This window comes from Oncorhynchus kisutch, linkage group LG13 (genome assembly GCF_002021735.2).
Source record: "Oncorhynchus kisutch isolate 150728-3 linkage group LG13, Okis_V2, whole genome shotgun sequence".
In the NCBI taxonomy this organism is placed as follows: domain Eukaryota; kingdom Metazoa; phylum Chordata; class Actinopteri; order Salmoniformes; family Salmonidae; genus Oncorhynchus; species Oncorhynchus kisutch.
Window position 1 is genome coordinate 61316816 of NC_034186.2, and position 27030 is coordinate 61343845.

Below are 27030 nucleotides of genomic sequence, written 5' to 3' on the forward strand. Positions count from 1 at the left end.
AACTTGCACAATTGGTGGCTGACTAAATACTTTTTTGCCCCACTGTATATACATACATACACACACATATATACACACTGAACAAAAATATAAACGCTACATGCAACAATTTCAAAGACTTTACCAAGTTATAGTTCATATAAGGAAAACAGTTCATTTAAATAAAAGGATTGGACCCTAATCTATGAATTTCACATGACCAAAGTATCTGGACACCTGCTCGTCAAACATCTCTTTCCAATATCATGGGCATTAATATGGAGTCGGTTCCCCCTTTGCTGCTATAACAGCCTCCACTCTTCTGGGAAGGCTTTCCACTAGATGTTGGAACATTCCTGGGGGGAGCTGGGGACTTGCTTCCATTCAGCCACAAGAGCATTAGTCAGGTCGGGCACTGATGTTGAGCGATTAGGTCTGGCTCGCAGTCTGCATTCCAATTCATCCCAAATGTGTTCAATGGGGTTGAGGTCAGGGCTCTGTGAGGGCCAGTCAAGTTCTTCCACACCGATCTCGAACAACCATTTCTTTATGGACCTAGCATCATGCTCGGAGGCATTGTCATGCTGAAACGGGATTGGGCCTTCCCCAAACTGTTACCACACAGTTGGAAGCACATAATCATTTAGAATGTCATTGTATGCTGTAGTGTTAAGATTTCCCTTCACTGGAACTAAGGAGCCTAGCCCGAACCATGAAAAACAGCCCCAGACCAGTATTCCTCCTTCACCAAACGGGTGTGGCTGAAATAGCCAAATCCAGTGATGTTAAGGGGTGGCCACATAGTTTGTATATATAGCGCACCTTTAAAAAAAAGTTACGGTGTGGATCAGAAAACTGGTCAGTATCCAGTGTAACCACCATTTATTTGCCTCATGCAGCACAACATCTCCTTCTCATAAAGTTGATCAGGCTGTTGATTGTGGCCTGTGGAATGTTGTCCCACTCCTCTTCAATGGCTGTGCAAAGTTGCTGGATATTGGTGGGAACTGGAACACGCTGTTATACACCTTGATATAGAGAATCCCAAACATGCTCAATGGGTGATACCAATACCATAACCCCATCGCAACCATGGGGCACTCTGTTCACATTGACATCAGCAAACCACTCGCCCACGTGTGGTCTGCGGTTGAGGCCGGTTGGACGTACTGCCAAATTCTCTAAAAACAGAAATTCTTTGCTTATGGCAGAGAAATTAACATTAAATTCTCTGGTAACAGCTCTGGTGGACATTCCTGCTGTCATGATACCAATTACACACTTCCTCAAAACTTGAGACATCTTTGGCATTGTGTTGGGTGACAAAAACCTGCATTTTAGAGTGGCCTTGGGTCCCCGCACAATGTGCACCTGTGTAATGATCATGCTGTTTAATCATCTCCTTGATGATTACTTATTACTGTCAGGTGGATATATTATCTTGGCAAAGTAGAAATGCTCATAACAGGTAAGTACATTTGTGCAGAACATTTGAGAAATGTGTACATATGGAACATTTCTGGATTTTTAATTTCAGCTCATGAAACCAACACTCTACATGTTGCGTTTATATTTTTGTTCAGTGTCGATGCTCTTTCAGATCTGGAGGAGAGGAGCTGTTCAAAACATTGAGCCTGTTTATGTGAAGAGAAGTAGATCTTACAGAGTAGGGGTAGGCAACCCTGTTCCGTTTCAGGCACTACACCTGACCTGATTGATCAGTTCAATGATTGCCGAAATTCAACACACCTGGTCTTTCAGGTCAGTTAAATTAAAAACATGAAGTGCCTGCAGCACTCCAGGACCTGGTTTGTCTACCTCTGTTCTAAACGGTGATGCTTTGTCATTAATGTTTCTGTACGATCACTGTTTCCCTTCTCTACGGCTGCTCAGATGGCACAAAGTGGGACAAAAAACACCCCTCCCCACCCAAGACAATCTCCCCTCATCCCTCAACATCCTCCTGGTCAATCTCCATGAGCAGAGAAATCCCAAATACTCAGTTACTTAATGTGTAGGTGTTGACCAATCAAATTGCATTTGGTCAACGTTAACCAACTGGTGTGGCGCAGCTCTGTAACAATATAAATTCCCCAGACAGAAAACAAAGTTTACATTTTAATTTCACAATTTGGTATCAATTACAGATAGTACTACTGCTAATACATCATTCAGAAACAGTCACCCTCGTCTGCGCACACAGTAGGTAAGGGTGGTGATGGTGATGCCACGCCGTAAATATCCCTACACGTGATCTCATTCAAATCAATTGTGTAACATTTTGCCCAATGCTTAAATTAATTAGATAACAGAAAACAATTTATTCACCCGTGCGAACAAACTTTTACAGGCCTCCCGAGGGCGCGCTGTCGGCTGTCAAACGAGTCACCAGTAGCGTTAGCTTTAACAGATGCTAACGTTCCTTAGCGAGCTAACGTTAGCGAACACAGGGCAACTTCACTACCTAGCCACCAGCTAGTCGCCATTTACTTTCGTATTAACATATACACCTGATTCGACCAAAAACAATGTTAATCCATAATTCTGCAACATGGAACGTTGTAAAATCAGCTTGAATCAAGCGTAACGTCGTTAGCTAGCTTCTACTGTTAGCAGATATGGTAAATGCTTGTTAACACATTGCTGAATGATGCCAACCAACGTATCCATGACAGCAAGACATGGTTGTTGACCTTACGCTGATAATAGGGCAGGCAGCTAGCAATTAGATAATCACATTAGCGTTGCCGAGTAATGCCAGTGACATCGTCTGTCAATAGCTATTAGTTAAGCGAACTTAACTGGCTAGCTGCTACCACCAAAAACACCTAACCGCGAGTCCCGCGTTCATCTGCCCCGCCAAACCCAGAGAAGTTCTACCCTAGGTCGAAAAAATATCTTCAACCTAGGTTCTTCGCGTCTGACTTAGTTAGCTAGCTTAAAGTTGATTATGGTCCGCTTTGCTAACTAATCGAGTAAATTAATTAACACACACCAAAGCTAGCGTTAGCTAGTTGACTAGCTAGCTACTACGTTACACTTGCCTGGCTGAATAACTTTCTCGTGTCTTCGTCGATAGTGCTGGTCCTGCTATCGAGGAGATAGTCGTGTACCGTCTTAACCTCCTTATTCTAGTAGCTAAAATTGAGCTAATTTAACTGGAAAAACTGACTGCATCAACAGAACCATGTCACTACTGTTTCAGCAGCAGCGTGAATTGTCGACCTCTCACCCTTCATCCAAGACAAGAAAGCATGAGGATATAGCGACACGCGCTGGCTAGATTACTGTAAACCACAGTATTTTACCTCCATGATCAACAACGCCCCAAAACGCATACACTGGTGTTTGATTTAAATGTGCTGTTTATTGTTTTTTTGTTGTTGCATAACACAAGTCCAACCTAGTTAGGTCAGTTCCCATGAGAAATTACCTATTATTACCTATTTTTACGTGCTTCTCCACCTGCATTGCTTGCTGTTTGGGGTTTTAGGCCGGGTTTCTGTACAGCACTTTGAGATATCAGCTGATGTACGAAGGGCTATATAAATAAATTTGATTTGATTTGATTTGACCTATTCACCCAGGTTTCCTATATCAGCTTTGCAATGCATGTGTCCAGTTGGTTCTAATGCAGTAATCCAATGTTCAATTCAATACCACATCTCCAGTTCAAAACTGATCCCAACCTGTTTCATGACCATAATCCAGCACCTTGATTGTCCTAAATTGCAAACTTCCCGCCTGTGTGTTGAGCCCATAGAGATAGACGACTCATCTTTCTAGCTGTGCCATTACAACGTCTATAACAACATTGGCAATCTCCATTTTAAAGTAGTCAATTTTCTTCTTCACGGTTGGCTGATCCCTCCTGATGATCCGGTTGGACATGATTCCAACAGAGTCACCAGGAGGGATCAGCCAATGAAGTTGGAAATTCCATGAGGTTGACTACTTTAAAATGTTGGAAGCTTAATAGCTGCCCATGCTAATACAGCCTTTTGGCCACTAGAGGCCTCTATCATTCTCTGGTTGAGCTCAGAGAGCCATGTGACTGAGATGTGAGGGACTGAGGATAGACACTAGGAAGGGAGGCAGAAATCCATTGAGGGCTTAAAGGACTGCACTGGATGTCCCCCTGGCGAAAAAGGAAGCCCCCTTGTCGTGGACCTTATACTGGAAGAGTTTCTTCTGGGTCTGCTGCCTGTCACATTGTCCTTGCCAGCACACTTCCACCTGAAACACACACACAGTACGGTTCAGCTTAATGCGTTTAACAGTGCTCTTTCGCTCTCTCTTTTTTTCCACTCTCACACACAAATAATCTAATCCATCTGACTTGTCTGTGAATGTCCCTGCAGTAGCCAGTGGGGAGACCCTGTACTTGGAGTGTGAGGCTGCACTGGTTTATAAGGCCCCTCAGGAGCCACTGAGCGTTCATCATCACTCTCTTCTTCTGCCTCACATCGCACCAACATCACCATGCTGCCCAGCAGATAAAAGAGAAAAGGGATAGTAGATAGAGGAATGTGTGTGATTATTTGAACAGAGACAGACGAGAGACAGTGAGCTTGTGATACCGTGCGCCTCCCATGTCACACCGCTCATCCGCCAAAGCTCGCATCCACTACAAAATCATGGTACTTGCCTACGGAGCAGCAAAAGGAACTGCCCATTTCTACCTTCAGGCTATGCTCAAACCCTACACCCCAACCCTGTAAATAGCCCATCCAATCTACCTCATCCCCATACTGTATTTATTTATTTATCTTGCTCCTTTGCACCCCAGTATCTCAACTTGCACATTCATCTTCTGCACATTTTACCATTCCAGTGTTTAATTGCTCTATTGTAATTATTTGCGACCATGACCTATTTATTGCCTTACCTCATTTGCACATGCTGTATATAGATTTTTCTACTGTATTATTGACTGTATATTTGTTTATTCCATGTATAACTATTGTTGTTGTATGTGTGGAACTGCTTTGCTTTATCTTGGCCAGGTCGCAGTTGAAAATGAGAACTGGTTCTCAACTAGCCTACCTGATTAAATAAAGGTGTAATACATTTTTTTAAATAAACCTGAGCTCTCCGTTCAGCCTCCTCTGGTCTCTTGGCCCTCCCACCCCTATGTGACAGCAACTCCAGCTCATCCCAGTCCAAGCTCTTCTCTGTCCTGGTACCCCAATGGTGGAACCAGCTTCCCCCTGAAGCTAGGACAGCAGAGACCCTTCCCATCTTCCAAAAACATCTAAAACCCTACCTCTTCAAAGAGTATCTTAAATAATCTAAAACCCTACCTCTTCAAAGAGTATCTTAAATCATCTAAAACCCTACCTCTTCAAAGAGTATCTTAAATCATCTAAAACCCTACCTCTTCAAAGTGTATCTTAAATCATCTAAAACCCTACCTCTTCAAAGAGTATCTTAAATCATCTAAAACCCTACCTCTTCAAAGAGTATCTTAAATCATCTAAAACTCTACCTCTTCAAAGAGTATCTTAAATCATCCCACAGCCCCCCCCACCCTTCCAACTTTGAGGAAAAATGTACTTACTATGACTGTGTAATGTGGTTCTCCCACCTAGCTATCTTAAGATGAACGCACTAACTAAGTTGCTCTGGATAAGAGCATCCGCTAAATGACTAAAATGTAACTGTAACATGTGATACTGTATTATCTGACCTGCAGCTCGGAGCAGACAGTGGCTCTGCAGTAATGACTGAAGTCCAGCGCTGCCCCAACACTGCCCCAACACTGACCCCCAGACTCAGGACCACACCGAGGGCATCCACCAGGATCACATGGGGGACCCCACTCCTCACCTCCACTTACTGCCGACCTTACATTGTCCTGCACAAAGTCATATAGACCCCGCAGGCCGGAACTGGGATCTCTGTGGAGGTGGAGGGGAACAGAGAGATGGAGAAAGATTGAGGGGGCGAGGGATGAGAGACAAAGAAAGAAAAGGGACATAGAGGGGGAGATAAATTAAGGGGGAAGAGATATTTTCAGATTCATATTATCATTAATTGCTTTGATTACATCAGAAAAATATGTATTGTTTGACACACTCATACAGGTCGGATTCCCGGAAACAGATCAAGTCTATGATATTCTAGGACCAAAATGCACTTTCAATGGAGCTTCTGCACTGAATGAACATGCTTTTAAGACCAGTAGGCTTGATCAGAGTCAACGCTACAGACAGGTACCTGAGGAAGTCCAGTGCCTGGGTTCCTTTGCTGGACTCCCCCTGAAGCAGTACCCCCAAGGATTCCTTTAGTCCCTCTATGAACACCAGCTGCCCTTTCTCCCTTGCCTGGGCCAAACTCACACCCTGATTAACATGGTACACAGTGAAAGAACCCATACAACATGTAGTTAATACAGCTCCACCAAGCAACAGCAAACCATACACAACTGTAAAGACACATTTACTTGCACAGTATGTATAGGAGTGGCTGGGGGGGGGGGTTAACCCAGCGTTTTGGAGGATAAGTATACTCACCAATCGTTGACTAATTGCACTGTAGTGACTGAAGGACTGCACAAGACCCAGGAAACAACTTACATCTGAGCACGTCTGGCCTCACCAGATGTAATTTTTGACCACGTATGAGAGTGCATCAAAGTAGTACACAACTTGGCCCCATATGTTCCCTCTATTACTGACTCATTGTTTTTCACCTAACACTACAATCAACAGCAATAATAGAGGGAACGGTGTTACGCACACATTTCAGTCAACTAGACATCAGTCCACTCACATAAATCCTCACCTCGTAAATAAAAGGAGAGGAAATGGTGAATGAGGAAGGACCCGTCTGTCTGTTTGTCAGACACCAAGATAAACTCTCCCTGCAGAGAACATACATAAATCCACAGATGTTAGGATTAGGCATAGGGATTTAAATTGGTAACGGTTAGGGGTGAGGTTAGGGTTACCGGCTTGAAGTTGTCGGGACTAGTATTGAGAATATTGTTGAGCACTGCAAACATATTGAGAAGGGATGAAGACTTATCTCATACGAATATTTGGAATGTCTTCTGGTGAGTTGCTAACTTATAGCTACCTAGTTAGCTAGATAAATACTAACATCGATTGATATAAATTACTTTATTAATAACTAGCTAGATATTAACGAATGATTGTATATATATATATATATATATATATATATATATATATATATATATGAACGCTTAACACTCCCAGGAAAATACATTTAGCTAGCGCAGACTGCCGAGGGAGGCTATGAAGTTGGCTAGATTGTTGACACGAATTTTAGCGTTATCCAGGACAAACCCCAACAGCTCAAAGTACTTTTATGTCAATAATAACCACATTGTTTAAAACAATTCCGCTTTCATAGTTATTTCATTTTCCGAATGTTTGTTGTGAAAAAGTAGCATGGGTGCAAGATCGTAGTTTCTACTGCACGAGGAGAGGGACAATCTGAGCATGTGAAAAGCGTTTCGACTTCTTCCTTGAGGTTTAACGGCGGTTGGCATCCGATACATGTTGCATTACCGCCACCTACTAGACTGGAGTACAACTCCCTTATACTTTGAAAAAATAAACAAATACCTTACCATCTAACACTACACTCACAAAAAAATCCCTCTACTCTACTATTTAAATATATTCAGGCCAACAACCTGAAAGGATGGGACACCACCACGTAACACACCCTGTAACTCTTCTGATGTCAAGTCTCGCACACCCAAATACCTCTCTGCAGCTGCCACCACAACCTCAATTTTCTGCAATTTACGTTCCATCCCTGCAGTACAGTTTATAACCATTGGTATAAATGCTAAAAATCCAATCTTACTCAAACATATATCATTTGTTGGCCTATTCCTCTGTGCTGGTACAGATCTACTACTCACACCACTCCTCTCAGGATCCCTCCCCCTTGACCCATCTTCCTCTCCTTTCTTCACTGCCTCAGCATATGACAACTTCTGCACTACTCTAACCCTGTAAACCTCAACCTGCCTCTCTCGCCCGGGACATTTCTGATCCCCAGCCCCATTGGCACCCATACAATTAACACATACCACTACTTTCCCCAATGCTACACATTCCTTTGTCTCATGCCCTTCTGAACACTTCTCACACCTAGGAACCTCTCTCCTACACACTGCTGACACATACCCATAAGCTTGACATCTGTAACAACATAATGTATTCGGCACAAAAGCTCCTACAGGATAACTTATATATCCTAACATCACATTGTCGGGCAAAGACTTAACATCAAAACTCAAAAGAACAGACAATGACACTTCTGTGTTGCCACTCAAGCCACCCTGTCTGCGTCGTACCAAACGACGAGCATCACAAACACCGTCAATCTTCCCCTTCAGTTGGTCAACTTTTACATTTACTGCTACCCCAGTAATCACTATTTTCAATGACGTCCATTGCTTGAGAGCAAAACAATTCACATTTCTTGCTCCCATTTCGTTAAACGCGGAGTGCCTTCTTCCTCTGACCAGCAGAAATACAAACAATTATCACAAGACCACTTCTGGTTACCCTCGCCGATTCAACAGCACCCAACTCTGTTTTCACCCACCCTGAAACCACAAATGGATCAGCCAAAAGGCAAGGGTCTACTTTTTCCAAAAACTTCACTCCTACTGTCACAGACTCATCTTTATCCTGACCCTTGGTGCAAGGCTCAGGCTCAGAGAACTTCACCACACCTACCACCTCCGATACTTCCACCTCATTCACTTCCATTTGCCTCCTGTCTTCAGCTCACTCTACTTACGCTTTTTACTATTCTTCTTTAAGGGAAGGGTTAGGTAAAATGGTTAGGGTTTGTGGAAGGGTTAGATAACATGCCAAGTAGTTGCAAAGTCGCTAAAAAGTAGTAAGTTGCTAAAATGCTAAAGTTGTCCATGATAAGACCTTTGGGTTGCTCGACGTTTGCGTTATACACCTACCCATCCTCCCCTACCAACCACCCTAGTTTAGTTTTTGCCTTATGTAACAATATGTCTTATGAAACCTACAAAACATAACATATCAGACTCATTTGAGTGTTGCATATTTTCAGTTACTATGTTTTGTCTAGTCTATGAAACCAGGCTGCAACTACACATTTCTTTGTCTCATGCCCTCCTGTACACTTCTCACATCTAGGAATCTCCCTCCTACACACTGCTAAACGTGGCACCTAAAACACCGTAATAGGTTCAGGACTAAAGCGCTCACAGTGCTTGTTATTCTAACAACCGCTAACAAGCCATACCTCTGGTTCGTTCAACCATTTCTATGGGGGAGATTCATGCGTAAAGAATGGGGTTTTGGGATAAACGCTGAAAATAAGGTATGAGGTTAACACAGGTTTAGGAGATCTTATAAATGTATATATATCAGTCCATTAACATGACCTTTATGATTTATGAAGCCTTTGTGCTTGTATAGATTACGTGAATGCATAACAAATCTCTAAAAACTGATGAAGATTATCTCCAGTGGCGTGCAGTTTTATAAATAATCTCATGCGATTCTCTAGCTGAGAGAAAATGTTGCTGTTTTAAAGCTAATCTCCTGCAATTCTACACATATTGCCACATACAGTGGGTAGAACAAGTATTTGATACACTGCCGATTTTGCAGGTTTTCCTACTTACAAAGCATGTAGAGGTCTGTAATTCTTACAAATTACAGACCTCTACATGCTTTGTAAGTAGGAAACACTGCCGATTTTGCAGGTTATCAAATACTTATTCTCCCCACTGTACATCGCTGCATGTAGAAAATTAAGGAAAGTAAACTTAGATGTGCGTTTTTGGTTGTAGAGTAAACTACATCATGCCAATTTCAAAAATATAAAGTTAGATCAGAATATTTATGCAAGATACAGTAGTTGACTAACTGATCTTGCTTTGTTGTATACCCTCTGAGCCAGGGGAGGCTGAGTAAGAAGCTTGTGGGAATGTCAGCATGGAAGATCCACCCATGAAATAATGTTTTTTGTTGTTGTCTAAAAGACAACTGAGGAAGGTTTCGATCCATCGACCTCTGGGTTATGGGCCCAGTGCATTCCTCTGTGCCAATCAGCTACAAACCACTCAGATTGACCCAAACCCACAATCCATGGCTTAGAAAGAAAGTGCCTTATCCATTAGGCCACTGGGGCTTGATGACACAAGTACAGACTGTATGAACTGAAAGAAGCAGTGAAACTGTGATCCCCTGCTCCATATGCTTCCCATGCCATATGTCTTCATCCTGTGGTTATGAATAGAAAAGTAATCTTTAGATAGCCACACAGAAACCCACACAAAACAGTTCATGTTAACAGTGAAATTGTTTTACTTTATTGTATAGAAACAATTATTTTGTTTATATCATAAAAATATAAGCATTGAGTATAATTTCACAGTTATTATAGTGCATTCGAAAATAATTCTGACCCCTTTACTTTTTCCACATTTTGTTACGTTATAGCCTTATTCTAAAATTGATCTAAAAATCAATCTACACACAATGACAAAGCAACATTTTGGATATTTATAAAATGTTTAAAACTGAAATTAACATTTGCATAAGTATTCAGACCCTTTACTCAGTACTTTTTTGAAGCACCTTTAGCAGCGAGTCTTTACAGCCTGGAGTCTTCTTGGGTATGAGCATGGCACACCTGTATTTGGGGAGTTTCTCCCATTTCTTTTCTGCAGATTTCAAGTTCTGTCAGGTTGGATGGGGAGCGTTGCTGCACAGCTATTTTTAGGTCTCTCCAGAGATGTTAAATCGTGTTCAAGCCATGGCTCTGTCTGGGCCACTCAAGGACATTCAGAGACTTGTCTCGAAGCCACCCCTGCATTGTCTTGGCTGTGTGCCTAGGGTCGTTGTCCTGTTCCTGAGCGTTCTGGAGCAGGTTTTCATCAAGAATTTATCTGTACTTTGCTCCGTGCATCTTTCCCTCAATCCGGACTATTCTCCCAGTCCCTGTCACTGAAAAACATCCCCAGCATGTTGATGCCACCACCGTGCTTCACCGTAGGGATGGTGCCAGGTTTCCTCCAGATGTGACACTTCGCATTCAGGTCAAATAGTTCAATCTTGGTTTCATCAGACCAGACTGGTTTCTCATGGTCTGAGAGTCCTTTAGGTGACTTTTGGCAAACTCCAAGCAGGCTGTTATGTGCCTTTTACTGAGGAGTGGTTTCCGTCTGGCCACTCTCCAATAAAGGCCTGATTGGTGGAGTGCTGGTGAGATGGTTGTCCTTCTGGAAGATTCTCCCTTTTAAAATCCATTTTTGAATAAGGCTGTGACAACAAAATGTGGAAAAAGTCAAGGGGTCTGAATACTTTCCAAATGCACTGTATGTGTTCAATATATCCATGGTGAAATAAGATTTTTGTTCTTTTAGAATGTTCAATGGTAGCTGCTCGAGTGACTGTTTGTTTTAAAATCAAGTATCCTCATTGTGTCTGAGACTACACACTTGAGTTGTGTCACATTCATTTGCCAGTGTTCAAGTTTGCCGCGCATTTACAGCCACTGTTACGTAACTAACTATAGTATCCACCAGATGATGTGAGGTAGTATGAAGTCACGGCGACCAGTAACCTAAATAGTCTGAAATGGCTTACTCTCCCAGATCAGCGCAATAGATGAAGGAGAAGAGAAAAGAAAGCCATTTTGGACTATTGAAATACAGACCAGGGTTTTTGATGAATATTTCAGCTGCACTGTTATGGAAGAATCCACCTTTTTATGTTTTGCAACTCGCCAACAACCCACTGACGATGGATAGAAAGTTCAGTATGACTCTGTCCACATGAGTATTATTTCATTGTTTGTCAGTACATTCTTTCATTCTCCAGTTCCAGTACATTGCAACACTCTGTTTCAGCAGTATGTCAGTATAGTCCTGTACAGTGATAGAGGTGTGGCGATGTTTGACCCTGGGTTTAGGGAGTGCACACCTTGGCTGTCCGTGGTCGTGTCCTATAACCACGGGGGTCGATGGTCGGTAAGGACCGTGTACTAAGGGGGCTGTACATAGGACAGGGTTGCGAAGGGGGGTACATGTCATCCTCCCACCTTAGTACCTTACCCCTGGGCCTGGCCCCTATCCGGTTGACAACAGGTGCTTTGGGCACCTTGTAGAGGTACACATCATAGTGGATCAGGGGACTGCAGGGGGGCCTTGGCTTGGCGTTTTTGGGACGGTAGAGCTCCATCTCGATGGTCACCTCGCCCTGTAAGAACACACGCACGCACACATACGCACATACACACACACACACATACAGTACAGGGTTGGGGAGGAACTGATTACATGCAATCAGTACATGTAATCTCATTAAATAAAAACTGTAACTGTAATCAGTTACAAGAAATATATTCCACTCAGATTACAGATATATTTTTTTAACTAGATGATTACTTCTTGGATTGCTTTTAAATCAGAAAGGATGCAAAACAAATACATTATGACACCTTTCTGTTTACTCAATGACATTCAATAAGCCTTGAAAAAAGGTGAAAGTTTAAGTTTGTTCCACCTGAGCGAGTCTGACCACAAATCAGAGACCACTATGATAACACACTAAAATGTGTTTGATGGATACTTTTTGTCTCTTCTAATGCCTCTTAAGGGGAAAGTAATCCAAAAGTAACTGAAAGTAATCTGATTTATGTTATTGAGTTTGGGTAATCCAAAAGCCGTACACTGATCTACACAGGATAACACATCAGAGAAAGGCCAAAGGCCAATCATTTTATATTTTCCCCCTCCCTCCTTTCTTCGGGGAAAAGGGGGAGTAGGATTGGCCTCAGTGTGGTAACGTATGGGCACATTTCCATCAGAAAGGCTTCTCTGATGATCGTCTGCATTCCAGACGTCCTCATTAATAAACCAGAGTAATGACAAAATGGTTCAATCACCCTGCCTTTATGTTTCAACACTTGCTTCCCAAGCTGCTCTGTGAGCTTTTCTGCAAGTGTGTGTGCGTGCGTGTGTGTGCGTGAGTGTGTGTGCGTGCGTGACTGCGCGTGCGGGCGTGCATGCTTGTCTGTGCATATATGTGTTTGCGTTGGCCAATCCTGAGGCTCCCTGTGGAATTCACACACCATCGTTCCACCACATCCTCAGCCAATGACAGTGTGCGGATGAATCCAACATCCCAGCAGGCTTTGGGAGGCAGAGAAAAATCTTCACCCCCTGCCCCTCTCTCCTTACCTGAAGTGTGCCCTTCCTCTCTCCTCTCCAGATAAGGTGAGCAGGAGTGCATTCTTTGTCAGAACATTGTAAAAGCGCTATAAGAACACAAAGTGGTATTTAGGTCAGCTAAAGAGAGAGAGGGAGTAATGTAAGAGGGTTATGTGGAATCAGAGTGTATTTAACATCAACATTTCATCTTTTCCTTAGATGACATTAAATCTGCATAATGCATTCTGATTTTATGTATCTATTATACATAATTTTCTGAGTCTCAGTACAGCGCGATACAGTCTGGCTGTTGTGTGTGTGTGTGTGTTTGTGTGTGTAAGAAAGAAAGAAAGGAATAGAGGTCCTCTCAAGCTTGGACCGTAGCGACATAATTGGTTTCCATGGCAATGGCGCCCCCTCTGTCTGAGGCTGCATTTGTAAAGACCCTCCAGCAACAGGGAGGAGAGGAGCGATAGGAGAGAGATAGAGGAGAGAGAGGACTGGTGGAACGATGTGAGGAGAAATCTAGAGAGTGGGAATAAGCCAGAAAGAGAGGGGGAGAGGTTGATGCCAGAAAGAGACATATATAAAGAACAAAAGGGAGCAAAACGGAAAGAGGGAGGGGTGGGTGTGTGTATGAAAATATATTTAGAAAGGGTGACCGGGTTTTAGAGGAATAGTGATAGACATCTATCTCAGTGCCCAGCTCTCTCAACCACACCATCACCTCTTGTCCTGTGGTGTGATGGACACTGTGCTCTCTCTTCCCAGAGACAAGCCTGAACACACACACATACACACACACACACAGAAACACATACACAGTCAAACCCAGAGTGACCCCCAGGGAAGGGAGGCTTTCTGGTTGAGTCCTCAAGTGTCATTGGTGTTGATTGGAGATAAAGTGGAATATTAAAGAGATGAGGGTAGAAACATAACAGATTAATTGGAGAGTTCTTCGGTCTGCTAAAATGCCAAAGTACAATCCTTAATGTAACGGACGTCAAGCTCTTACTTAGGAAGTACCACTTTTTCCTGATTGGTCTCACACCAAGGCTCGACCCCAGGCACAATTGAGGAGCAATTGCTTAGCTATAGCTCATGCAGGCTGATTGATTTTATATTCTCTGTCCATCCCAAGGACACACAAATGTTTCAGAGTGTGAGTGTGTGTGTTTGTGCAAAGCCGTTATGTTTTCTCCTTTGAACCAAGGTGCTATGTGGTGTCTTGCATACCGGCAACATAACAGAGACTAGGGGAGAGAGAGAAAATGTGTCAATTGCTGTTGTAGCTGCTTGCCTGCTGTTCATTCCCATAGCCAAACTTTTCCTCTGTAGTAGTTTTAATATTTCTGTCCCTATTGATGGGAAAGGGGTCCTCCATCCCCCATCCACCCAACCAAAGGCCCCACGGCTTAAGAAGGGCCCTACAATACCAGACTCTGTCCAATCAGTCTAGAACTCTTTCAATGATCACTCCGACAAAGGCATCGCATCGGAGAGGCCTTCTTCGAGATTCATTGAGAATGCAGGGCAAGGTATGAAAAATGATGTGTGAACTGGGAATGTAACAGAGGGTGGGTGTGTGTGTGCGCGTGTGTAAGAAAGAAAGAGTTATGTGTGTGTTTGGCCTTCTGAATAAGGCTCTTTCTGAAATGAGTGGTGAAAGAAGAGTTTTCGTTTTGTGTGTTTCAGCTGCAGTTTTGTGAGAAAGCAAACTACAGGATCCATGCAAGCTGCAGGTAATGTGTGTGTGTGTGTGTGTGTGTGTGTGTGAGAGAGAGTGCAAACCCAAGGAGCTACCAAGTTGTAATAAGCCATGCAAGAGTTTGAGAGGGAAAGGGACAGTCTTGTTCAGGAAAACACAGGGACAAAGGTGTCATGTTAAAAAGGTTTATTTCAACAATTGTTAGATTTTGTTCTCTGTTTTGAAGTCTGTTTTCCCCAAAAAGTACAAAATAAAACAAGTACATCAAAGGATTAGAAATCACATCAATGAAAACGAAGACACATTGTGTTGTTTCTTTTATATCAATCCAAGCATTTTTTCCATATATTTATACATACTCACTTAATTAGTCAGACAAACATCAAAACCTCTCAGTAACTTTTATATTTTTACAATGTTTAACTTCTTTTTTTTAAACTCCATATGATTTTTTTCTTTTTACAAAATACACCAATGCAGGCAGGGGAATTATGAGTGTATATGTGAGTGTGTGTTTGTACATATGTGTGTTTGTGTGTTTTGGTGTGTCTGTTTGTGTTTTCTGGTGCGTGCGTGCGGGCAGGGGGTAAGGGGGAGCAGAGTGACAGCAACGAAGGGGCAGGGCAGCGAGGCGGGGGAGCGTGATTGGGCATAAGGGGTCGCTATAGGCGGTGGCAGGTTGGGGAGGAGTTTCAGCTGGGGTGGTGCGCTTTTATTTATTTTTCCCAGCGGCGTTGCCCGCTTGGTGGCAGTGTTGCCGTGTTGTAGACGGTGGTTGGCTGGTGGTAGCAGTTGTAGGCGTGGTGGCTGGGATTGAGAGCAGGACTGGAGCTCTCATCCCAACCCAGGCTTCTACATCATGTTGTTCTGCAGTGAGTTTACCTCAGAGGAGTTCTCCTCGCCCAGTACCTTGTGGTTCTCGTGTTTGGGGGTCAGGGAGTTGTGGATGTTCAGGGAGTCATCCTCCTTGGGCACCGGGGCCTTCACGGGGTCCTCCAGCTTGTTCTGGGCATTAGGATCATCCTGCCAGGGACGGACGGACAGATGGACGGAGGGAGGAGAAAACACGGTTAGGCCCACCCAGTCAGACCGCCCAAAACTGTTATAAACCAAACCCTTCTTCTAGTCTCCCATGTGGTCTTTTGTTGCATCCTGTCATAGGGACCGTCACAGCATTAGCCAATAGATGGCCTTCAACCTCTGAAAATATAAATTTATAGCCCCTTATAGACAGACCACTGCTATTGCATAAAGTCATTCCCCTTAAAGAGATGAGAATATCTGAAATATCACCTTAACATCTCAAGATATTTGAGCCTCTAACTCCACCTCTTACCACCCTTCTCCCCTCCATCCCTCTCTTTAATCCGATTTAATATATTGTTTGGATATAAATATCCCAAAATCCCATATTATCCTCACACTACCTGACTATCCATCAATGGAAGAGAGCTGTGAGTCAGCTAACTGTAAAAAAGACCCATTGTACAGTGGCTAACCAATTGTTTCAGCATCATGCTCTCTTTGCACATTTGTTTTGGTTGAAGGGACATAGAGGTGATTGGAGAACTGTATGAGCGACTCCCTCCCACCCTTCATAACCCACCAACAAGCACCCCATCCAGGCCAACCAGGAAGTGCATGCATATCCACATGCAAGAACCTCCCCCCCCATCACTCATCCAGCCTCCTTCACCTCGCTACTGTCCCAATTAAAACACAATGAGCTGTGCCCCCATTGGCACATTGTCTGTGGAACCACCTTCATACATACCTACAGTACAGCTGGAGCTGGAAAAACAATGCATTAGGAGACAACTCTGTTTCACTTCAATTCATGCTTTAGGCTGCATTTAATTAAGGTCAAGAACAAGAATGGATTGGCATTCATTTGAATCTGTTTTTCCCAGCCTGTTATCCTCATTAATATTGCATAGCTTCATCGACCCTGCTGTTTGAGGTAGAAGTGTCTGTCTGTGCTCAAGCTGACTGACAGACACACGCATGCATACACACATACATACAAACACGCGCATATACACACATGAGCATACACACATGAGCACGCACACACACACATACACACGCAAGCGCACACGCACGCACACACACTGCAGACCCTGAGGGCTGTGCCATTACGAAACAGAGCTGAATGCTTGTTATTCAATGGCACACAAAAGGGGTGGCGAGAGCATTTACCCATTGGCTGATGGCCTAGATAGTAACTTCGGGCAGGACGTGGGGATACGTCACTTCCATGGTTACAGGATAGGGGCCATCTTTCCTTCCGTCAGCGTGAAACTGGAAAATGTGTTTGTTTGTTTGCTGTTGTTTTCCATTGTATTGGGGAACGAGGGTGAGAGGGACTTTGTGGGTAGTTTTTGGAACAGAGATATATACGGGGTGTTGAGATGAAGATGAAACATGGACAGATCTTTGTATCCTTCCTGCTTTGTGTGTGTGTGTGTGTGTGTGTGTTCAGAGTTGATGTGAGTGTGTCTGGATCTGCATCTTTGTGTGCATGATATAAAACGTGTGTGTGTATCTGTGTGTGCGTCGTGGAGGAAGGACACGAAGAGGGTGGGACAGGACTGAGTCAAACGATTTGTTACAGATAGAGAGCCTCAATGCTCTTCACTGGCATGGCACAGTACAGTATGGCTCAGCACAGCACAGCAAAGCACAGCCTACGGGGCAGGACTGGACAATAGGGACACCGGTACTATACATCCCAGACTTTATTCCACAGGACTGGCAGTGTTATGAACACATGTCATTATGTATCAGTCTAACCCTTCCATAATCACTTCATCAATTTAATATGAATTCAATCAATACAGAGAACATACACATATACATGTATTAATTACTCTAAATATAGACTTTTACTTATCCTCATTATCATTTTGTCAATTGACTGAGTTAGAATGGAATTGACACAAGCCATAGTTAAATATATGCTGTAAACCAGCATGGTCCATAAAAGGACAAGTATTCATGTTGATAGGAGATGAAGGGTAAACGGATACAATCCACTGTACTCGGTCCATGTAATGCTGAAAATAGAGAAACTATTCTCCCTACAACAATATTTCACTCTCTAGTTGTATTATCTGTGTTTCTGCATATATGATTGTGTTTTTATACATGTTGGAGTGGGTACCGTTTCTGACCGTGTGTTTATCTGAAGAGAGAGTTTCTGTCTAGCGAGATTCCTCTGGTTTCAGTCTACTGCAGTGTTTTCTCTTCTGCTAAGAACTCATGTGGGAAGGGTCGATATCCCCTTTCTGAAGGACCCTACAAGGACAACAGCGTACTGCTACCAGACTGCTACAACGTTTATCCCTGTGCCATTTAACCTAGATAAAAGTGTACATTTCATATTTTAAATTATGTTTATTTCGTAGTTGTTATTTTAAGAGCCACAATATGTATAGATATGGATCATGTCTAAAATCAGCATTTACTCACATTTCCAGATAATGGCTAACTTAATTTATAAACGAACTTTAGATATATATAGGAGTAACAGCACTAGGTTCTGATTAACCAAGTTTGGGGCTGTGGATTGGTCCGTTGAGTTGAGAGAGGGTGACTGACAGGGTCACAGTACAATGAGAGCCGTTTAAGGGAGAGGGGGGCGGGCCATCTGAGGGGGTTTATCTTACCTCACTGTCGGGATCCTCTTTGGTCTTACACTCCCAGGTGTATCTGCTCATGGTTTTCTGGGGGGGGGGGGGGGGGGGGGGGCAGGAGGAGAGGGTTATACTCCTCAAAGATACATAACATCCTCAAACAGAGAGAGCGAGAGAGAGAGAGCGTGATAAAGAGAGAGAGGAAGGGAGACAGAGAGAGAGAAAAACAGAGAGTGACAGAGGAAGAGATAGTTGGATAGAAACCAAAAGAGTTGGCAGTAGAGAGAGAGAATGAAAAGGCAGAGAGAGAAGACCTACTAAGGGGAACTTCCTAAGGATGATATCTGATATTCCCAGCTCACATTGAGAGGTAGAGACTGTCTTGCCCATATAAGGACACTGAAGGATTTGTCTCAGTAACTATGGTGCTTTGTGGCCTTGACATTACCATAGTAAATGTTGGATGAAATATTTCTGAGGGTAACGTGTTGACATAGAAACACAAGGGTTTTAGTTCATGAACTAGACGGAGGGATTTGAGGTATTGGTATTATTAGTTTATGTTTTCTGAGCTTTTTTAGTAAGAAGTATGTCTCTATGGTGTTGGCTGTTCTCTGCAGATGAATTTACATAGTATTTTAATGGACCTTTTCTCCAGATACTCTGTACTGGTGCTCTAAAATCGACTCGTATGGATAGAGAGATGTACAAACACACTGACTGTGGACCTGTGGATGTAAACTGCAAACCTAGGTTGAGACTCAAAGAGCAGAGCTATCCTGTTTCAGAGATCAGAAGATGTCTGGAAGATGGGGGTGTTGTATGATGTTTTATTTGGTTGTGGATGGTATCGGATAGCGGTTATGGTTACGGTTAGTAGTGTTCTGATAGGTGATTGTGCTAACTGTCTCATGTTATGAAGCACTGCAATATGATGCCCCCCAAGTTGTCACTATATTATATTTACGGAAACATTATCGCAATTACCCAGAAGGAAGAATAACGCAAAATAAACTAACTACAGACAAACAAAGAAACGAGCAAAATAAATCTAAGTGAAGCAATTTGCTTGTACCATGTATGATGACCAGAACTATTTGATGAGTCGTGAGAATGTGGCACCACATCTTATGTTGTAGCACTAATTCTACTCATGCTGCTACAACCATGTTAGCGCTATGCTACCCCATGCTTCCGTTAGTTGTGCAGCTAGGTCTATGCTCTCCCCCGCCACTTACAGGCAGCAGGTGGACGTTGCATCTCAGATGTTTATCCTGACTTAATAGCCCCGCCCACCTTGCACACATCTCGCCGCACACCATCCTCTACCAACCTGATAATAACCCAATAAACAAAATACATTTCATGCCCCCAGATTCCCCGCCCCCCCCCACCCCCAAAGTCCTATTATCGACCAATCAAGAGACCTTCTTCACTTTTCCAACCTATCCAGCCCAAGTCAGGATAAATGAGTGCAACGGACGGACAGAGATGCGGAGGCAGAGCGACGGACAGGCTGCTGCAGTGGCTGACATGGCCACCAGGGGGGGCCACCATGTGAGCCACCATGTGAGCGATAGAGCAGGCATGCAGTGACATACCAATGCACAGGTGATTAAAGGGAGAGCAGATCAGGGATAGATGGGGTGGAGGGGGTAACAGTGAGGGCTATAGGAGTTCTCTCTTGGTCAAGTCTTAGCCTGGACAGAACTGACCACACCACACCAATGGGTCAGGCAGGTGTATAGGTCAGATAAACTTATTTCCTTGCTCCATCTTTCACATTTATAAGCATTTCGCTACACTCACAATAGCATCTGCTAACCGTGTGTATGTGTATGTGACCAATACAATTTGATCTGCAGTGTGTGTACATGCGTGTGTGTGTGTGTGTGTCACCTTCAAGTATGATCAATAGCTAACAAAAAAACTCAACCAATAACTGACAATGAGGCAATACACAGTAAAGACTTTACAGCCACACTGTTGCCATGGTAACCATATTGCCTGCCTATCTGGCTGTAGACTTGTCCCATAGCGAGAGACAATGCCCCCACTGTAACACCCCGCCTTGTAACCCCGGAGAGGTGACACTCAAGCCCATGCGGAGGAGGGAAGGAAGGAAAGGGTGAGAGAGAGACGAGAACCACGTTACCTGACAGATAATGTTATCATAGTAAGCCAAAGCACGGGCATGAGGGACGTTAGGAGGGGTGTCGCACAGTTTCCTTACATTTGGGTGGGAGCCCTCAGCGATGGTGGACAGGGAGAAATTATCATTGTGCTGCTCCGATGGAGGCCGGTACTTACTGCTGGGAAGAGGAGGAGGACAGGGAGGGGACCAGAGACGAGAGGAAGGGAGGACAGGGAGGGGACCAGAGGACGGGAGGAGAGAGGACGGGACAAGAGACGAGAGGAAGGGAGGACAGGGAGGGGACGAGAGACGAGAGGAAGGGACCAGAGACGAGAGGAAGGGAGGACAGGGAGGGGACGAGAGACGAGAGGAAGGGAGGACAGGGAGGGGACCAGAGACGAGAGGAAGGGAGGACAGGGAGGGGACCAGAGACGAGAGGAAGGGAGGACAGGGAGGGGGCCAGAGACGAGAGGAAGGGAGGACAGGGAGGGGGCCAGAGACGAGAGATGAGAGGAAGGGAGGACAGGGAGGGGACCAGAGGAAGGGAGGACAGGGAGGGGATGAGAGACGAGAGGAAGGGAGGACAGGGAGGGGACGAGAGACAAGAGGAAGGGAGGACAGGGAGGGGACGAGAGACGAGAGGAAGGGAGGACAGGGAGGGGACCAGAGACGAGAGGAAGGGAGGGTACCAGAGACAGGAGGACAGGGAGGGGACAAGAGACGAGAGGAAGGGAGGACAGGGAGGGGACGAGAGACGAGAGGAAGGGAGGACAGGGAGGGGACCAGAGACGAGAGAAAGGGAGGGGACCAGAGACGAGAGGAAGGGAGGACAGGGAGGGGACGAGAGGAAGGGAGGACAGGGAGGGGACAAGAGACGAGAGGAAGGGAGGGGACGAGAGACGAGAGGAAGGGAGGACAGGGAGGGGACCAGAGACGAGAGGAAGGGAGGACAGGGAGGGGACGAGAGACGAGAGGAAAGGAGGGGACAAGAGACGAGAGGAAGGGAGGACAGGGAGGGGACGAGAGACGAGAGGAAGGGAGGACAGGGAGGGGACCAGAGACGAGAGGAAGGGCGGACAGGAAGGGGACAAGAGACGAGAGGAAGGGAGGACAGGGAGGGGACAAGAGACGAGAGGAAGGGAGGACAGGGAGGGGACAAGAGACGAGAGGAAGGGAGGGGACGAGAGATGAGAGGAAGGGAGGACAGGGAGGGGACAAGAGACGAGAGGAAGGGAGGACAGGGAGGGGACAAGAGACGAGAGGAAGGGAGGACAGGGAGGGGACCAGAGACGAGAGGAAGGGAGGACAGGGAGGGGACCAGAGACGAGAGGAAGGGAGGGGACCAGAGACGAGAGGAAGGGAGGACAGGGAGGGGTCAAGAGACGAGAGGAAGGGAGGACAGGGAGGGGACGAGAGACGAGAGGAAGGGAGGACAGGGAGGGGCCCAGAGACGAGAGGAAGGGAGGGAACCAGAGACGAGAGGAAGGGAGGACAGGAAGGGGACAAGAGACGAGAGGAAGGGAGGACAGGGAGGGGACGAGAGGAAGGGAGGACAGGAAGGGGCCCAGAGACGAGAGGAAGGGAGGACAGGGAGGGGACCAGAGACGAGAGGAAGGGAGGACAGGGAGGGGACAAGAGACGAGAGGAAGGGAGGACAGGGAGGGGACAAGAGACGATAGGAAGGGAGGGGACCAGAGACGAGAGGAAGGGAGGACAGGGAGGGGACGAGAGGAAGGGAGGACAGGGAGGGGCCCAGAGACGAGAGGAAGGGAGGACAGGGAGGGGGGGACAGGGAGGAGACCAGAGACGAAAGGAAGGGAGGACATTGAAGGGGGGACAGGGAGGGAACCAGAGACGAGAGGAAGGGAGGAGGGAGAACAGGTAAAAGAGGATTAAATGAGGAGGAAAGTAGGAGGGGTCACATTGTGGAGGAAAAGGAGAGTGTCGATGGGGAGGGGGAAATGGAAAAAGAGGGATGCGGTGAGAGGAGGAGAGAAGAGAAAAAGAGAGATGAAGAGAGAATAGGGAGGGCAAAATCAGGATTCAAGGATGAGGGGAAAGTATGTGAAAACATGGGTAAAGGAGGTAGAGAGAGGAGGAAGGAGGGAGAGAAAAAGCAAGAGAGAGCAGCGTTAGTTACAATATAGTGCAAGTGTAAGACTTCAGTTTGCAGATGACAGACAGACAGATACCCTCTGTGATGCATCAAATCAGCTGTGAATCAAAACTAGACTACAGCTATGGCTACTTTGACACCCAATCCTGGGTTGCATTCAATGGGGTACACTGTTTTGCAACTGAAAACAAAAATGAAAGTTACTTTCCAAACAGACAACAATGACTCACCATTGACCTACCATTGAAGCACTGTGATTCACTTTGTGTAACCAATTAAACACTTGGAGAAACTTGATATCCAAAACAGACTTCCCAAATAGTCATTTGTCATTTTGTGTTATTCCAGAAACATCTGCTGGCTGGAAAGAGTTTCTCAGTTTCTCTGTCTCTTCTCGACCTCCTTCTCTCCCTCTCCTCATCATATCCATAGTTAAACATCTTCTGAACTAGACCCATCAGTACAGCCCCAGCACTTCCTACTACTGTCTGATTGAGATGCCACTCCAACATTTATATTTAATGAGTTCATATGACAGGCCAATCAAAGCTCAAGTAATGAGGAGGGAGGGTGTGCTGGAGAGATGGAGTAGAGAAATAAATAAATAGGGAGACAGAAAGCAGTTGACAATATTCATTCAAATGATTCAAATGATGTTAGTATTGTAAATCTCCAAAGTAAGCTTCGGCAACATGTGCATTGTTAAGTCATTAAAGCAAATTGAATTGAAAGGAGGATGCTGCAGAGCTTGGATACTGATTGTATGTGTTATTTATGTCCATAATTAAGATAGAGAGAGAGATATGTGTGGTTTCTACGCAGTGGTACAGGGGAAAAGGGACTAAAACCAGGATGTTTAAATCTGCCACTTCAGCCAGAACACACACTCTCCTCTCTGCAAAGATAACATTACCTGCATCTCTCTCTCTCTCTGTCCTCTGCCACTCTTGTCCCCCCTCTCGCTTTCTCTCTCTTTCCCTCCATCAATCCCTACTATTTTCCCTTTCTCCCCCTTCCTCCCATTCATGACCCCTCTCTTTCTCCCCCTTCCCCCAGCATCCCCTTCCCCCAGCATCTCCCTCCCTCCATCTCTCTCTCACTCCATCTTTTTCTCTGCCTCTCTCTCTCTGACAGGGAAGCAGACCCCATCTTGACTGCGGCACAGACACTGTGCAGCCCACTGCAATTATCTGCAGCAGATGGAGGGAGAGAGCGGTGGGCGTCTCATGTATACATGAGCCTCATCAGCAGTGCCCTATACACGCGCGCACATGCACACACTCTCTCTCCCTCCAACAACATGTCCTTCCAACAACTGAGTTTTTCTCTTGGTAAAAGCTCTTTCCTATTCCTGCCCTCCCTCTGCTCACCATCCTCTACACATTTCCACTCTCTCTCCTTCACTCTTCCCGCCCCTCCGTTTTCCTGTTTCATTCTGCTCTCTTCTACTCTTCTGTTTCTCCTTCCTCCTCTTTGATTTTTGGCTAACCACTTGATAAGGCTGTGGTGTCTCTCCTACACTGCATGCTGTCCATCCCCACCCCCCGCTCCTCACACACACACCCCTCAGGTCGCACAGCTGTATGTAGGTCAACTTCGCCTCCCCTGCCTTGTCCCCCCCTCCCCTCTCATACACTCCTGATCAGACTGCCCTACTTTCAGCTGGAACCAGAGCAGCAATGACATCACTATTTTCAGCTAGCACGGCGTGCTAGCCATCAGCACGCTATCCCCCGCACTGACTGCTCCACTTTTCTTCTTCATCATCATCATAATGCTAACATCATCATCCTCAGCTAAGAAATGTGCACTGCTGATGGAAGCATCCACATTCATCCACCTTCCTACGTGACTTCACTGTTGCTAGGCAAAACGACAGGCGAAGGCACAGCCGCATCTCATACAGCACTCGTTCTAGCTATCCTCATCCTGTTCTCTCTCAATGCAAACTCAATCCCTCCCTTTTCTCTCTCTCTCTCTCTGCTTTATCTCTTCTCTCTTTTTGTGTTTCCTCTCTCATCTATCTTGTCATCGTGTTTTCCTCCCCCTCCTCCGCATTCCTTCATTGTCTCCTTCGCTCATTTAATATCCCCCCCCTTTATCTGATCCATCCAATTCTCCCCCTCTGTCTATCCTATCTATCGCCTCTTCTCTTTGTCACCCCCCCATCCTCCTCTTTCCAGTCCAGCCTCCCTCACTTCCCTCTCTCAGCCTCTTCTCTCTCCTAAAGTTATCCACAACCTTCTCAGGTATCGCTAGCTTCAGCTCTCTTCCTCCTCCTCCATCTCCTGTCCTTTTTTCCTGATCCTTTGTCCCCCCCCCCCCCACTACTCTCTCCACCAGCCCCAGGGGTCCCCCCCCACTACTCTCTCCTCCAGCCCCAGGGCCCCCCCCCCCCACTACTCTCTCCACCAGCCCCAGCGCCCCCCCCCCCACTACTCTCTCCACCAGCCCCAGGGGTCCCCCCCCCAACTACTCTCTCCACCAGCCCCAGGGGTCCCCCCCCCACTACTCTCTCCACCAGCCCCAGGGGTCCCCCCCCCACTACTCTCTCCACCAGCCCCAGGGGTCCCCCCCCCACTACTCTCTCCACCAGCCCCAGGGGTCCCCCCCCCACTACTCTCTCCACCAGCCCCAGGGGTCCCCCCCCCACTACTCTCTCCACCAGCCCCAGGGTTTCACCCTGAACGGAGCTTGGTTTCAATGGAAGTAGTTGTAATGTCGTTGTAATTTACAGGTCCACACATGTCCAATACTCATGTAAAACGCCAGTCGAATACTAAATAGGTTCATTTTCAATAGTGCTAGAAATGGAAATGCTTATTTCGCATACATATGCTGTGAGAATACAAGAGGTCAAAAACCTGTCTATCTGCTGCCTGGTTTTTCTAGTCCATAAGCTCACCTGCGTTTGCGCAGCCAGTTTCCCATGGGTTCTATGATCTCTGGTTTCACTGCCTGGTTTTTCCTGGTTTTCTTACACCTTTGTGCTAACTGGTTTTATCTGGTCCATAGACTCCCCTATATTTGTGCAGGTTTCCCCAGGCCCACGCTGTAAGCTTACCTGCGTTTGCGCAGCTTGCTGTTCTCGGTCTTGAGCACGTGGAGCTTCTTGGCGAAGCAGACGGTGATCATGAAGAGCAGCAGCACCATGAGGGCCGACGCCCCGATGGTCAGACACAGAACCTGGAACTCTGTCACCACCGACTCACAGCGGGAACCCTTGTGCCAGATGTAGTCCTGGACATTACACCTGCATGGAGACGGAGGGAGGGAGAGAGAGAGGGGTGCAAAAAGGAGAGGGGAGAAAAAGAAAACCAAGATGAAGAGGGGAAGTAGTAGTAGTGGAAACAATGAGGCATGTGGAATGGAATACGGAAAGGAGAGAGAGAAGAGCAGCCAGGGGAATACAGATGGGTGACAGATGAAATGGCCAGATAAGGGAAGAGTGGAGAAAGGCCATGAGAGGAGGGTAAAGGGAAACAAATTAAGGATGGAGAGAAAAGAAGGATGGGTGAGAAATGGAAAAGGGTTTACTCACCAAACATAACACTTTATAACAAAATTGTGTGTGTGTGTGTGTGTGTGTATCTCTGTCTGTGTGTATCTCTGTCTGTGTGTATCTCTGTCTGTGTGTGCGTGCGTGTGCAGGCTCTAAATGATTTAGATTAGGGTGAGGCCAGTACCACTGTGTCATTCATAGTTCAAGCTTGAATGGTTGGCACACATTTCAATCCAGATTGCTAGGTTTAAGAAAATCAAGAATTTCTGTTTATAATTATCCCAAGTGCTTCATTATGTGAGTCTGAAAGCTTTCAGGGCTGGATTCAATCCGTATCGCGGAAGTATCGTGGACAATCTCAATTTAAATCGAGCTATAACGCGGATCTTCCACGATACTTCTGCGATACGGATTGAATCCAGCCCTGAGTGTGGGGGCTAAAAAATGCTATTCAACATCCCACATACACTGCCCCAGTTTATATCATTTATGGAAGTGAAATTTCAACTCCTGGTCTAAAACAGACTGAAGTGTCACCAGCAGGCTTTCAACATGGCTCTATTTGAAGGGATAATGTGATCATTCTGTCTGAACAGAAAATAGAAAAAAACTGAAAACCAGAGGCTGTTTTACACACACACACACACACACACACACACACATACACATACACACACACACACACACACACACACACATACACATACACATACACATACACACACACACTTGCCGCCATCTGAGCCCTAGACTCTTTTTGCTCC

At 45.5% G+C, this 27030-nt stretch overlaps 2 protein-coding genes across 10 annotated transcripts in view; both read right to left on the reverse strand.

Moving 5' to 3' along the window:
* Window positions 1-3026: 3026 nt before the first annotated feature.
* LOC116353111 (elongator complex protein 6-like) lies at window positions 3027-7427 on the reverse strand. The gene is made up of 3 exons (XM_031786802.1): window positions 6199-7427; window positions 5669-5879; window positions 3027-4215 (listed from the first exon to the last, which is right to left on the reverse strand). Exons 1-3 carry the CDS (start codon window positions 6354-6356, stop codon window positions 4093-4095), a joined length of 492 nt encoding a protein of 163 aa, XP_031642662.1. The 5' UTR covers window positions 6357-7427; the 3' UTR covers window positions 3027-4092.
* Window positions 7428-15050: 7623 nt separating this feature from the next.
* The window catches only part of LOC109901721 (chondroitin sulfate proteoglycan 5), a 33496-nt gene continuing 21516 nt past the window's right edge, over window positions 15051-27030 (reverse strand). Inside the window, exons 3-6 of one of the 9 annotated variants that reach the window (XM_031786805.1) lie at window positions 25829-26017; window positions 20748-20826; window positions 18548-18604; window positions 15051-15902 (exon numbers count right to left, since the gene is read on the reverse strand). In XM_031786805.1, the coding sequence (XP_031642665.1) occupies window positions 15732-15902; window positions 18548-18604; window positions 20748-20826; window positions 25829-26017 (496 nt within the window). In that variant the 3' untranslated portion in view covers window positions 15051-15731. Of the gene's footprint in view, window positions 15903-17078; window positions 17181-18547; window positions 18605-20669; window positions 20827-25828; window positions 26018-27030 lie in introns of all 9 variants that reach the window. The other 8 variants (XM_031786806.1, XM_031786809.1, XM_031786810.1 and 5 more) reach the window with 8 other exon arrangements.

Excerpts from the sequence above, each read along its gene's own strand:
- LOC116353111 (XM_031786802.1), bottom strand. The coding sequence starts at position 6,356 with ATGGGTTCTTTCACTGTGTACCATGTTAATCAGGGTGTGAGTTTGGCC. Across the intron at positions 5,880-6,198 it reads CAGGCACTGGACTTCCTCAG|AGATCCCAGTTCCGGCCTGC; the intron begins GTACCTGTCTGT and ends CCACCTCCACAG. Across the intron at positions 4,216-5,668 it reads CTGTCTGCTCCGAGCTGCAG|GTGGAAGTGTGCTGGCAAGG; the intron begins GTCAGATAATAC and ends TGTGTGTTTCAG.